This window comes from Felis catus, chromosome B3 (assembly GCF_018350175.1).
Source record: "Felis catus isolate Fca126 chromosome B3, F.catus_Fca126_mat1.0, whole genome shotgun sequence".
NCBI classification, from domain to species: Eukaryota; Metazoa; Chordata; class Mammalia; order Carnivora; family Felidae; genus Felis; species Felis catus.
In genome coordinates, this window is record NC_058373.1 from 37,173,353 (window position 1) to 37,186,364 (window position 13,012).

The 13,012-nt window shown below is 49.3% G+C and overlaps 1 protein-coding gene across 2 annotated transcripts in view; it reads left to right on the plus strand.

The window, feature by feature from the left end:
• The first annotated feature begins 388 nt into the window (after positions 1-388).
• The window catches only part of CLN6 (CLN6 transmembrane ER protein), a 34,003-nt gene continuing 21,379 nt past the window's right edge, over positions 389-13,012 (plus strand). For both annotated transcript variants that reach the window (XM_003987007.6, XR_006599068.1), the window contains exons 1-4: positions 389-578; positions 6,862-6,976; positions 11,457-11,555; positions 12,602-12,790. In XM_003987007.6, the coding sequence (XP_003987056.1) occupies positions 493-578; positions 6,862-6,976; positions 11,457-11,555; positions 12,602-12,790 (489 nt within the window). In that variant the 5' untranslated portion in view covers positions 389-492. The remainder of the gene's footprint in view (positions 579-6,861; positions 6,977-11,456; positions 11,556-12,601; positions 12,791-13,012) is intronic.

Here is a 13,012-nt window from a genome sequence, read left to right on the forward strand (position 1 = left end):
AAGGGAAAGAAATTCCGCCTGGCCTCCTCCCCCGGGGGCATCTGGATCTGGTGAGTCTTTCTCCGGGTCCCTACCCGACTCAAACCAGTATCCAGGCCTCGGCCAGCCTAGGCAAAGCTTCCCGCCTAGACCTCGCCGGCGTCCCCAGCAAAGCCCAGCCCCCACAGGGCCACACGCGCTGCGCGCGCAGACCCGCACTGCACCCCGCTCTCCTCCGGGGACGCCACCTCGGTCGCGTACCTCCTACCCGCGTCCGGGCGCGCCCCGCCTCCCTGGCTCCGTCCGCCTCGCGTCCCTCCCCTCCTCCCCGCCTGCGTCGGCCCCGCCCCGGGTCCCGCCCCTCCCGCTCGCGCCCCCAGGGCTGACCGCCCTCCCGCCGGCCCGCCACGCCCCGCCCCGCGCCGGGTGTCCGCCGTCGCCACCGCCGGGGCAAGGGAGCGCTTCCCCAACTTGGAAAGCGGGGCCGCAGCGCCCGCCGCCGGCGGGGCAGCCATGGAGGCAGCGGCGCGGAGGCGGCAGCATCCGGGAGCGGCGGGAGGCGCGGGCGCGCAGCCGGGCGCGTCCTTCCTGCAGGCCAGGTGGGCGCGTGCTGGCGCGGGGAGCCGGGACCCGGGGGCGGGGTCCCCGCTGGAGGAGCCCGGGGCGGCCCGGGGACTGCCCTCGCTGCGCCCTGGCGCCTGGGCCCTGTCTCCACTTCCCTTTCTCTTCCTGGGGGTGCCCCGGGCCCGGGTCGGCTGGAGGACAGTCGCTGCTCTGGGGAGACCTCTCCAGGGGTCCAAGAGACTCGAGGTGGGGGGCGGCGGGCCACAAGACACCTCCGCTCACCTTGCCCCCAGCGCAGCTGCCCGCCCCGGGCTCCATTTCCAAGTTCTCGGGGTCCCTACAAGCTGAATAGGACTTGGATTCTGGTATTAATCGGGAAGCTCACTCCTTATCCCAAGACTGTGCGAATGGAAATGCCAGGGACAGGGAAGTGTGGCAGCTTTCCTCCATGAGGGAGGGCTTTTCTCACTCTTGTGCTGCTCCCTTCTCTCTCCAAAGGGAAGAAGTTCTTGGTTTATGTAGTTGAGACCAGGAGTGGCCGAGGAAGAGGCACGGAAACCACCATTTAGTCTTTCCCTCCATTCTGCCTTCACCCTGTCGTATAGGCCAGAAACATTCCTTGCGGTGAGCAGGCCTTTATTAAGCGCCTCTGCTGTGCCCAGTGCTGTGGCAGGCACTGGAGGGGTGGGTAGGGTGAAGCCGGGAGGGGCTCACAGTGCGGAAGGGGCTGAGAGGTCATCGCGGAGAGCAGCGTGGAGGAAGTGGCACTTGAGCCGGGTCTCAAGAGTACTCAGTAGGTGACTCAGGGACGAAAAGTTCTTCCAGCCAGGGGGAAAGCTTGAGGAAAGTCAGGTGGGCAGGGGTGCTGGAGCTTTCTGGTGTAGAGTGGCAAGAGATGTGGACTGATTGGGAAGGGCCTTTCCTGGCAGCTGGGCTGGGGTGAAAGCCTAGACTTCCCAATTTAAGGAAATTTAAGATGATGTTCACTCTGTGGCAACTCTGTGCCTACTTAAATGTTGGGCCCTGTGTGCCTCACTTGCCTCACCCTAGTTCGTGCCCTAAATGGCAGGTTAAGAATGCAGCCTTTATTCTGTAAGCACAGGGGAGCCATGGAAAGTTTTTGAGCACTAGTATGCTCAGAGTCAATTTTAGGAAGTTTGTGGTATGATGAGGGATGAGGGAAGAAATCTGAGGGACTTGGCTGAGGGCAGCCCTTTCTCCTGCTACTGAGGGACATCTCTGTTCTGGATCTCCTTCCACGTTGGGGGTCTTTGACTGCCCTGAACTGTGGAAGTCCAATCAGAACAATGTGTGGGTATCAGATATGATCACCACTTTGTCTTATGTGCGGGGCTTCCATATGCAGTATCTTTCTCAGTGGCAAGACCCAGGGTGTACACCTAAGGCTTCTGCTCCTACTATTCCACTTTGGCTGCTGAGGGGTAATGTTCCTCTTCATTCCTGATGAGCTCACTACCAGCAGGGTGTTCCCTGAGGATGGCATGAGGGCTGACTCACTTCCAGGGTATCTCTGCCACCATCTTTGGGTACCTCTAGGACCATTTTCAGTATCATTGTTGTTTAAGACAGTAGGTACCATCATCCTGTCCAATTCCTAAGATGCTTGGATTTCCTCTGCTGCATCCATGCTTTGCTTGCATACCTCTAATGACACCGTGCTCACTATCTTTCAAGGTAGCCCATTCCAGCTTCCACCTGTTCTGTTGACAATTTTTGTATTGCAATCAACATAATAATGCCTATCATTAAATAGCACTGGAGGACTTAGAGTAAAAAATCAATGGTTCTGTGTTCCACCTTTCCCTTGCACCAGAGACAACCTTCTTTTAGCTCTTTGTACTAGAATTAAATTCATATTTTTAAATGATATTAACAAATACTATGTAACACTTTCCACAGACCAGGTCCTGCTCTAAAGTTTTGCACATAATAATTCCACCACAACTCTCAAGATAGGATCTACTATTTTTTACAGGTGAGAACATTGAGGCCCAAGAGAGATTAAGTAACTTGCTCAAAATCTGTTTAATGGCAAAGCTGGGATATGAACCTAGGTGTTCTCTAAAGTCTATATTCTTTTTTTTTTTTTAATTTTTTTTTTAACGTTTATTTCTTTTGGAGACAGAGAGAGACAGAGCATAAACAGGGGAGGGGCAGAGAGAGAGGGAGACACAGAATCGGAAGCAGGCTCCAGGCTCTGAGTCATCAGCCCAGAGCCCGACGCGGGGCTCGAACTCACGGACCGTGAGATCGTGACCTGAGCTGAAGTCGGACACTTAACCGACTGAGCCACCCAGGCACCCCTAAAGTCTATATTCTTAAAAGCTATGCTCAACTGCCATTTCTTGGTTTATCAATTGTAGCTTCTAAGATAACGTTTCCCGATTTCCTGTTATGATTTGGCTCACTTACACCTCCTCTATATTCACAAGATGGTTCTTTTTATCTATTCTTAGTTTTTAAACTATTTTTAGTTTTTCTCTTTGTTACCCTTGTTAGCCTCAGGGAACATGCATACACCATTATTTCTTTTTTGGGCAACTATAGGCAGTATCTCTTGCTTCCTTTTTCAAAGGTGAATATTAGTCCTCTACCCTAATGTTCAGCTTTTCTTACCCTTTCGCCAGCTCCTTTCCTCTATAGATTTACTTTCATGTTCTCGAGGTTAATGGTATTTACCTGCTGTTTTTCAGCCATAATTGTGTTCATGTTTTGTGTGTGATGGATTCTAAATTCTGAAAAAATCAGTATACAATATTTTTATTAGTTAAGCCATGTGAACATTATTCCCTACAAAGCCAAGGAATATTTAACAGTACCATATGCTTTCTTATATTGCTTTTGTTTTTCCTGGGGTTTCTAATTGCCTTTCCTTTTTTCCCTCTTATACTTGCCTTCATTTTCTCATTTTTCATTTGAACTTTCCATCATGTCAGGTACTTTACCATTCTTTATGGTAAATCAGTCCCTCTATAGTTCCCATTTATGGATCCCTGGCTGAGTCCTTCCTTTTCTGCCAGGGAGTCCTACAGATGCTGACTGCTTTTAATATTTCAACTGTATATGATGTGTTTCCCAACTGTCATGGTATCAGTTCCCCCATATGGTAGACTTATAAAGCTGTGGAGGAGAGAAAAGGCCATCCTCGGCTTGGGTTACCTGCCATTGTGCTTTTACTAGTGTTCTCAGCAGCAGCTTCTGATGACTGAGATGTAGAGCTGGCACAGGCCACGGGCTCAGTTTGTGAAGTCTGTGGAGTCAGGAAATTGGGACAGGCCTGAGGTTGCTCATCCCCAGGACAAGGACTGGGGAAGAGGATGGCCTTCATTCTCCATGATCTTCCTCCTGTGGTCAGAGTCCCAACAGAAAAAACCATCAGATGCTGACCAATCTTGATTCCCAAGTTGAGTGCTCTATGTCTGCTCTTTTTTTTTCCTGCCCCACTAAGCCAGCTGGACTAATGACAGGGATTCCCATTAACTAAGGTGCCCCCTTAGGTAGAGGAGGAAATAATTACTGAGCCCCTAGTATCTGTTAGGTATCCACAGCTTACAGAGACTCATACCCAAGTGCTTTCCCAGGCTTTCAAAATACCTTTCTTCTCTGTACCAAACATCTTACTCTGCCCAGTTTGGAAGTTTCCAGAATAAAACACTGAGGGCTGTTATCCTCTTTCTTCCAGCAAGTTCTTCAGACCTGGAGTTTCCCACCATCTGCTTTTTCAGGCCTTGACTGATAGTCACTAAGGGGAAGGGCAGGTGGGGACCTCTAAGCCAGTCTCTCATCTCAGACCCATCTCAGATGAATCCTCACAGTTTCTGAGTATCTGCTCAGTCTAAAGCCCCTCCAGTCCCTCCCTTCTCTTCCTCTTCACCAGTAAGCCAGGCATTCAACTCCATGCAGTGCCTTTCTCACTTCCACCTCCGGGCCTTTGATCTCGCCCTCCTATTGCTTTTCTGCCTACTTAAATCCACCCATCCATGCTTCCTGGCTCTCTTCCTTCATGCCAGCTTTGCATACTGCTCCAGGCCTTACTGAGCCTTCTCTGTCTTGACCTCCTCATATGTCACATAGTTTATTATAATAGAAACAGGATAGCAAACTATTTAGAGCACAGATCTTGAATTCATATAGACACAGATTTGAATTTATGCTGTTCAGGACTCACGGGTTACAAGTGACATAAAGCCAGGGTGAATGGCAGCACCCTTAGCAAAAAGGGATGTATTGGCTCATGTGGCCAAACCTTTAGCTTGGGGTTGCCTAGAACTCTCAGGGCTTTTCCTCTTCTTTTTCCCCTGGTCCTCTCTGCAGGGTTGCTTCATTCTCACCTGGCTGTTCTTTAAGGCTTGCCCCTTAGTCACACATAGCCCTGGATTTGCATCCTTAGCATCCCAGTGCCAGAAAGGGAGGGACTCTTTCCACCAGCTCTAATTAGAAACATCCCACCGGGCTGGCTTAGGTCACTGGCCCTCCCTGTGACTAAGGAAACCTCATCTCTTACTAGAAGCAGCTTGGAGTGGGAAATAGGCCGACAAAAGGAATAGTTGCTGTAGCTCTATACCACACAGGTGATCTTGGCTAAGCCCTTAAGCCCTGTAAGCCTCAGTATCCTCATCTGTAACACACGAGGGGAACAACCTCCTGGTATTGCTGTGAGGATTCAGTGAGATGGTGTAGGTGAAGCTCCTAACACAGCACACACTCAGCACTCAATAAGTGGTGGGGCACTCAGTAGAAGAGAGGGGAAGGCTTAGTTGACCCAAGAAAGGCCCACCCCACCTCTTACCTGCCACCAGAGGATGATGAGATCTCCCAGAGCTTGGCCCTCTGCCTCTGGGTTACTCTACCAGCCCACTGTGGACCATTGTTAGAATTGCCCGAAAGGGATCTCAGAAAGTTATGGACGCCATAGTAGCACTGAGAAGAGGAAAAAACCTTCACGATGCCTCTAAGCTAATGTTTGCCAGTAAAAACAATGAGTAACTGGTAATCAAGATTGTTTAAAATCAACCAGTGATCACTAAGCATCAACCAGGAACTGAGCCAAGAACGCTGGGTAACATGGACCATTCACACAGCTTCTGTTCTCAGCACAAATAGAGCAATAAAACTCACACTTCACTCATCGTAAGAAGTAGCAGGCTGTTTGTCACTGGAGGTGTGCAAGTAGTCTCAGGGAGGATTTGGACGCTGATGGGGTGGTGGGTGAGTTGAAGAGAACCTTAAAAGCCATCCGTCTTCTTAAGGGTGTACATAAGAAGAAAGCTCCAGACCCATGAAGTCATGGCTAGACAGGGAGTTAGTGATGAAGCACTCCCTGTACTGGAGCTGGTGGGGCTTTGGGAAAAGACTTATTAAGGAAGCCTTCCTGGAGGAAGTGGCATAGGCACTGGCCCTTGAACTTCAGCTCATCTGTGAAAAACAGATGGCTAACGACTTTGCAGGAGGGACGGGCATCGAAAGCTATGTTGTCAGATGGTGTTCCACTTCTTGCCATGTCTCTTGCATCAGCTTGTTTCCACTGGCTGCTCTTGTGTGGATTAGTGAGACGAGGTACACCAGCAGCCCTATTCTTACCTCCTCCAGGTTCAAGAAGGAGGGAAAGAGACTGTTGATCTGAATCTATGGTCTAGGAGGCTGATCTCCCTGAAGGGCTGTGATTGGTCCAGCTCAGGTCACATGCCCATCTGGTGGCCCAATCATTGTGAACATGATGATGGCATAGAGGTTAAAAATACAAGCTCTGGAGCCTAGTCATTTAGGCTTCAATATTTGGCTGTGTAACTTTGGGCAAGTTACTTAACATCTTACACCTCAGTTTTTCCACTTGTAAAATGGGGGTAATATTCCAACCTCAAAGGGTTTCTGTGAGGAGTAAAAGTGTTGAATGAGATAATGCATGCAAACAGCCATGATGTGCCTGGAATATAGTAAGTGTTCAGTAAAGGTTCGCTATTGTCATCCATCATCATGATTCACATTTTCCAGCTACATTTGCATCTTTGCCCCATTAGATGTCCCCATCATGCTATAGGTGAGAATGCCCAATGGTTATTATACCTGTTTGGCAGTTTCCTTACTGAATCACAGAGAAGCTAAGCTTCCAGGACAGCTGGAATCCATTCCCAGGACATGTCCCCCTTGGCCTCGGAGCCAGTATTTCCAGCAAAACTCATTTTCTAGAAATTAATCCTCTTGCCCTCAAATCCCCATACCTTTCTGTGGCTCATCTCAGGGGGAAGATTCCCATGGGAGGAGAGAAGAGCTGACCCCTCTTGTCCGGTTCCTTCCCAGGCACAGCTCCGTCAAGGCTGATGAAGCTGCCGGCACAGCTCCCTTCCACTTTGACCTCTGGTTCTACTTCACCCTGCAGAACTGGGTTCTGGACTTTGGCCGCCCCATTGCCATGGTGAGTGCGAAGCTATGGACAGAGCCCCTACCAGCAGCGATAACACAGTGTGACGTGAATTAGCTGAGTGACCTTAGACAAGGTACTTCCCCTACCAGTAAACTGCAAGAATAGGCCTGGATGCTTTCATGTGCTTTAGCTCATGACTGTGCCAACAAGTGGGGATCTGGGGCCTGAATAGTCATATTGTCCCCTGACTCTCATAGGGGAACTGGTGGCCCTAAACAGTGATACTGTGCCCCTCTTCCATCCCACCATCCCATACCCAGGTTTAACCAAATCACCAAGCCATACAACAGGGTATGGGAAAGAAAACAGAGCATCCCCACAGCCTTGGTATATTATTTTTCTGGAGATAAAGAGTATAGGTTGATTTTGCATGGCTCTGAGCCTCGGGTAATTTTTAGTGCTATCTTGTGAAACCATCCCCTTCCCTCCAAGGCTAATTCATGCATCAGTGTACAAGGGTGGTCTGTACAGAGATCAATACTGGAAGAGTATTGAAACTCATGGCTTGTCATAAGTAGGTAGGTAGGTAGGTAGGTAGGTAGATAGATAACAGAATGTGAAAAATTGAGTGATGTACCACCTTGCATCAAATTGTTCATTTTTGCATGTGGGTGGTAACAATAACAACATCCAATGCTGAAACTGACACCTTGCACATGCTAGTGATAAAGCAAATCAGCAAAGCCCTTTTGAGTTTTTATTTATTTATTTTTTTTTTTAGTAATATCTACACCTACCATGGGGCTCGAACCCACGACCGGGGGATCAAGAGTCACACGCTCCTCCAACTGAGTCAGCCAGGCGCCCCATAGCAAAGCCCTTTTGGAAAGCAGTTTGTCAAGATGATAACTAGACACCTAAAGAATAGTGCCTAGTTGGGGCGCCTGGGTGGCTCAGTCGGTTAAGCGTCCGACTTTGGCCCAGGCCACGATCTCATGGTCCATGAGTTCGAGCCCCGCGTCGGGCTCTATGCTGACAGCTCAGAGCCTGGAGCCTGCTTCAGATTCTGTGTCTCCCCCTCTCTCTCTGTTCCTCCCTCATTCATGCTCTGTCTCTCTCTGTCCCAAAAATAAATACACATTTAAAAAAATAAAGAAAGAAAGAATAGTGCCTAGCATATGCACTTTTATTGAATTAAGAATAATAATAACAACATTAAGGTAGAAATAGTGGTTAACATACATTGAGTGCTTACTCTGTTCTAAACCTGTTAAGTGTTTAAACTCATTTGATCCTCACCTCAACACTCTTATTAATCTTGATTTCATAGATGGGAAGACTCAAAGGTAGAGAGGGCCACCCACGTAGCAAGTAGAAGAGCCAGCATCTGCGTGCCGGCACTCTGGCCCCAGAGCCTACCCCCTTCCTGTCTTGTGTATATCCAGGGCCCTAATGTGTCCTTCCCTCCTGACCCAGTAAGACCTCTTCCAAGAATCTGCCCTGAAGACATAATCAGCAGGAAGACAAGAGCCTCTATGCCCAATGGTGTTCCCTGTAGTGTTGCTTACCTTGAACGTGACTTCAGTGTCCAGCATAGGGACTGGGTAAATCAACTTTTTGTATCCAGTACAGAGAACATTATCTGGCCTTTAAACAGGAATCATAGATACTATAGAGCAACCTGGGACGTTGAAGGAGCATAAAGGTATAGAAGTGATAGGCATCCTGCCTGACTGCAAGTCAGTGACAGTCTTAACATCTCGTACACATGGGATCAGAGGCTTGAAGGGGATTAAGAAAAGCTGTTCTGGCAGCACTGTTGGAGCGGATTTATGGTGGATGCTGTTTCTCCTTTGGGCAGACTCTCCATAGGGTGTACATGTTGTTTTGAAGTGTGGGAGAAAGAAAAGAGACTGAGTCGGGGTTCGCGATCAGGTTTGTAGGTGACCTTAGGCAAGTCAGTGTCTACTGGGCTTTGGTTCTCTCATTCATAAGAATGCTGGTTGGCCTGGCTGCTCTGATCCCCCTTCTGGAAAGAAAGCCCCATATATTGGGGACCAAAGGAACTGCCATGGGGGAGGGGGAAATGAGGCCAGGAGCAGGCTCATGGCTCCCTCACTCATTAGGACTCATCCACAACAGGCCATGGAGGTCTCCTGCAGGGCAAATCACTTCCCCAGCCTGCCCAGCAACCTAAGTGGGCTTGTTAGGAGAGTAGACATTTGAAAAGCTCGTATATACACTGGAGCTTCTGAAATGTAGGCATACCAGTCCCAAATTTGTAATCGCAAAAAACAAAGTCTTACCAGTTATAAAAGTAGATGTAACAAGTCAACTAATACCCAGGCGTGTGAAGTGTTGGAGTCTCCCTTTCCAGTCCCACCCCTGAAGGTTTGAGACGCAGCAACCCCCACTCCTTTCTCTGCTCATGCAAACGTATATACACTCTTTTCCCCTTTCTAACCCAAATGGGATTTTCCGTTACACCTTATTCTACAGCTTGCTTGCTTTACTTTAGAACATATCATGGCTGTCTTTCCATGTCAGTGTGTATGAGGTATCATTTCTGATAGTGGCTCCTTCACCATGGTATATATCTTTTCTTAAGAAACCGAAGTATAGGGGTGCCTGAGTAACTCAGTTGGTTAAGCGTCTGACTTCTGCTCAGGTCAGGTCATGATCTCGCGGTTCGCGAGTTCAAGCTCCACATTGGGCTCTTCATTCTTAGCGCAGAGCCGGCTTCGAGTCCTCTGTCTCCTCTCTCTCTCTCTCTCTCTCTCTCTCTCTCTCTCTCTCTCTCTCTCTCTGCCCCTCCCCCCTTCTCTCTCTCAAATATAAAATATTAAAAAAAAAGAAACTGAAGTACAGTTGACATACAAGTTTATGTTAGTGTCAAGTGCATGACGTAGTGATTCGACAATTCTATATGTTATGCCGTGCTCCCCACACTGAGTGTAGTCACCATACCACATTATTACAATATCAGTGACTATATTCCTTATGCTGTACTTTTCATCCCCATGACTTATTCATTTTATAACTGGAAGTTTGTGCCTGCTAATCCCCTCCACCTATTTTGCTCATCCCCCGACATCCTCCCCTCTGGCAGTCACCCATTTGTTCTCTGTATTTATGATCCGTTTTCTGTTTGTTGGTTGGTTGGTTTTTTAGATTCCACATATAAGTGAAAGCACATGGCATTTATCTTTCTCTGACTTATTTCACTTAGCATAGTACCCTCTAGGTCCATCCATGTTGCAAATGGGAAGATTCTTTTTATGGCTGAGTAATGTGTTGGCGGTGAAAACCTAACCCTCCTACAGTGTTGGTGGGAATGCAAATTGGTGCAGCCACTGTGGAAAACAGTATGGAGGTCCCTCAGAAAATTAAAAATAGAAATACCAAATGACCCAGTAATCCCATTACTGGGTATTTACCGAAAGAAAACGAAAACACCAGTTCAAAAAGATACATGCACCCCTGTGTGCATGGCAGCATTATTTCCAGTAGCCAAATTATGGAAGCAGCCCAAGTGTCCATCAGTAAATGAATAAAGAAATAAGTGGATAAGGAAGATGGGGTACATATATCCAACATCTATATCTTGATATAGATTAAGATCTAGAGATACACACTGAATAAGAGAGAAAGAGAGGAAAAGAGAGACCTGTATCCTGGGGGTTTTTTATATGTGCAGGTTAGTTTTCACCAACATGGCATTTCTGAATTAAAAGAGATAAACGTTTAAATTTTTGACTGAAATGTGTGGTCATTGCCTGTATTCTCAATCAACAGACACTGGAAGTAGAGTTTGGGGGGTCGTCACATGTTTTGACCTCGCCCAGGGATTTTCACATGGACCCTGACAAGGCCAGTAGGACAGAGGGCATGGCAGGCCGAGAAACTGGTCCTGGCCTGCCTCCTGTCTCAGGAAACAGAGGGAAGAAAGAACTGAAGTTTCTTTTTCGTGGTAGAACTCACATATTTTCTCCTTTGTTTCCTAATTATACTTCTGACCCAATCTGGAAGCAGTGTCTGCAGTCCATCTGCTCAGGGCCCAGAACATGGGGCCTAGTGGTCAGGAGATCTTTTCGTCAGCATAGCAGCTGGAGTGCCAGACCCCTAAGGGCCCACGTGGACCACCTGGGTCACATCTCTCGTGTTGCAGGTGGGGAAACCAAGGCCCAGAGAGCAGAAGGACTTGCCTGGGGTCACCCAGAAAGTGTGTGGCACCACTAAGTCCCAAGGTAGCCTCCAACTCCCAGACCAGCCCCCAGGGACATTTATTTAGTACCCACCGGGAGAGGGGCCCAGAGTCAGGCCCTGGATTTGCATCTGCTTGTGCATCCAGGAACAAATCCATTTACCTTCTCTGGGAGTCAGTTTCTCTGTCTGGGTCCTCCAGGGCTGCCAAGAGGATCCCCAGAGATCATAGAAAGAGTTAGATGTGTGTGGAGGAGGTGAGGGTTGACTCCCTGAGGGCTCATGGGACTCTGCCTGGGTGAACACCATCCCTCCCCTTGCTCCCCAGCTGGTGTTCCCTCTCGAATGGTTTCCGCTCAACAAGCCCAGCGTGGGGGACTACTTCCACATGGCCTACAACATCATCACGCCCTTCCTTCTGCTCAAGGTACAGCCCTCGGTTCCCTGCCCTCCCTTCCCACCCTCATTTCTTCCTCCCCTAGCAGGTAGCTGGTACCACGCCCTAGGAGTCATGGAAGCAGGAGGAAGCAGGCCTACCCTGCCTGAGTCGGGGGGATGAAGGCTGGGATGGAGGAATGGAGAAGGCCTCCCCCAGGAGGGGTGTTGGATTTGGGCTTCCGTCTTGTGCGTCAGGGGATGATGTGGGAGCAGTGGTCAGGCAAAAGGACCTGAAGACAGGGCCATGCTTGGGAAACCAAATACATTTGGGGAGACTGAGGCAGAAGGAGTGACTGAGGTGGTTGCCTGGGGAGAAGTCAAGGACAGTTGAGCAGGCAGGTAGGGTCCAGGTGGCAGGAACGGCCACAGTGAAGGTGACCTATACTCTAGCCTGGAGATCCCTGACTTTGAGAAGTCACTGGGAGCACAGAGCTAGCTTTGCAGATCCAAATAAGGGGTCTTAAAACAATTATTGCTGTCTACTGTGCCCATCATTGTGTTTCTAGAAAGACATTTCTAATCTCCAAAAGTATGAAGGGTATAATCTCAGAATTCAGAGGAGTCTAAAAGGTAAATAATTTAGTTTCAAAGTATCCCCCCCCCAAAAAAAAAACCCTGATATTTTCTTTGTGTTTACCATGGACCAGTGGCTCAGAAATCAGAGAGTCATGCCATTGAACCAGCCCAGCCACCCAGGGGCACACCTGGGACCCGGCAGAGGGCCAGGTCTGGGGCCTGGATGCCTGTGTTGAAGGCCTAGCTGTTGCCTCTAGCACACGGTTGCTGTATGACCTTGGGCACTGAGCTAGCCCTTCTGAGTCTGTTTCCTCTCTGGGAGAAGGGGGTGCGGTTTCCCAGGTCACGCTGGGTCCACAGGGATCATATGAGACTCTGGAGGCCTGGTTGGCCTGCTAAAGTCAATTTCTGAGTGACTCTTCAACCTGCGGCATCTATCCTGCCCCAGGCGTGAGGGAGGGACTAGAGGGGCGTTTCCTATTGTGAGAGAGGCTGAGTCAGGCCTCCGTCTGACTTCAGCTCATTGAGCGGTCCCCCCGCACCCTGCCACGCTCCATGATCTACGTCAGCATCATCACCTTCGTCATGGGTGCCAGCATCCACCTGGTGGGCGACTCCGTGAACCACCGCTTGCTCTTCAGTGGCTACCAGCACCACCTGTCTGTCCGTGAGAATCCCATCATCAAGAACCTCAAGCCGGAGACACTGGTGAGGCCGCCTCCCCCAGTACTCGTAAAGCCCTGTGGGCACAGTCTGTCCTGGAGGCCAAAGAGATCGCCCCACCCATCACTGTGCCTGGCCTGCTAAAGGCATTCTGCTGGGTGGGTGCTGGACCCACCAAGCTAGGATGCTGGTGACACTTCAGGAAGTGGCACATTGACTGGCTCCCACCTGGGCCCCCTGGAGTAGAGTGCTGCTGGGGGGAGGCCT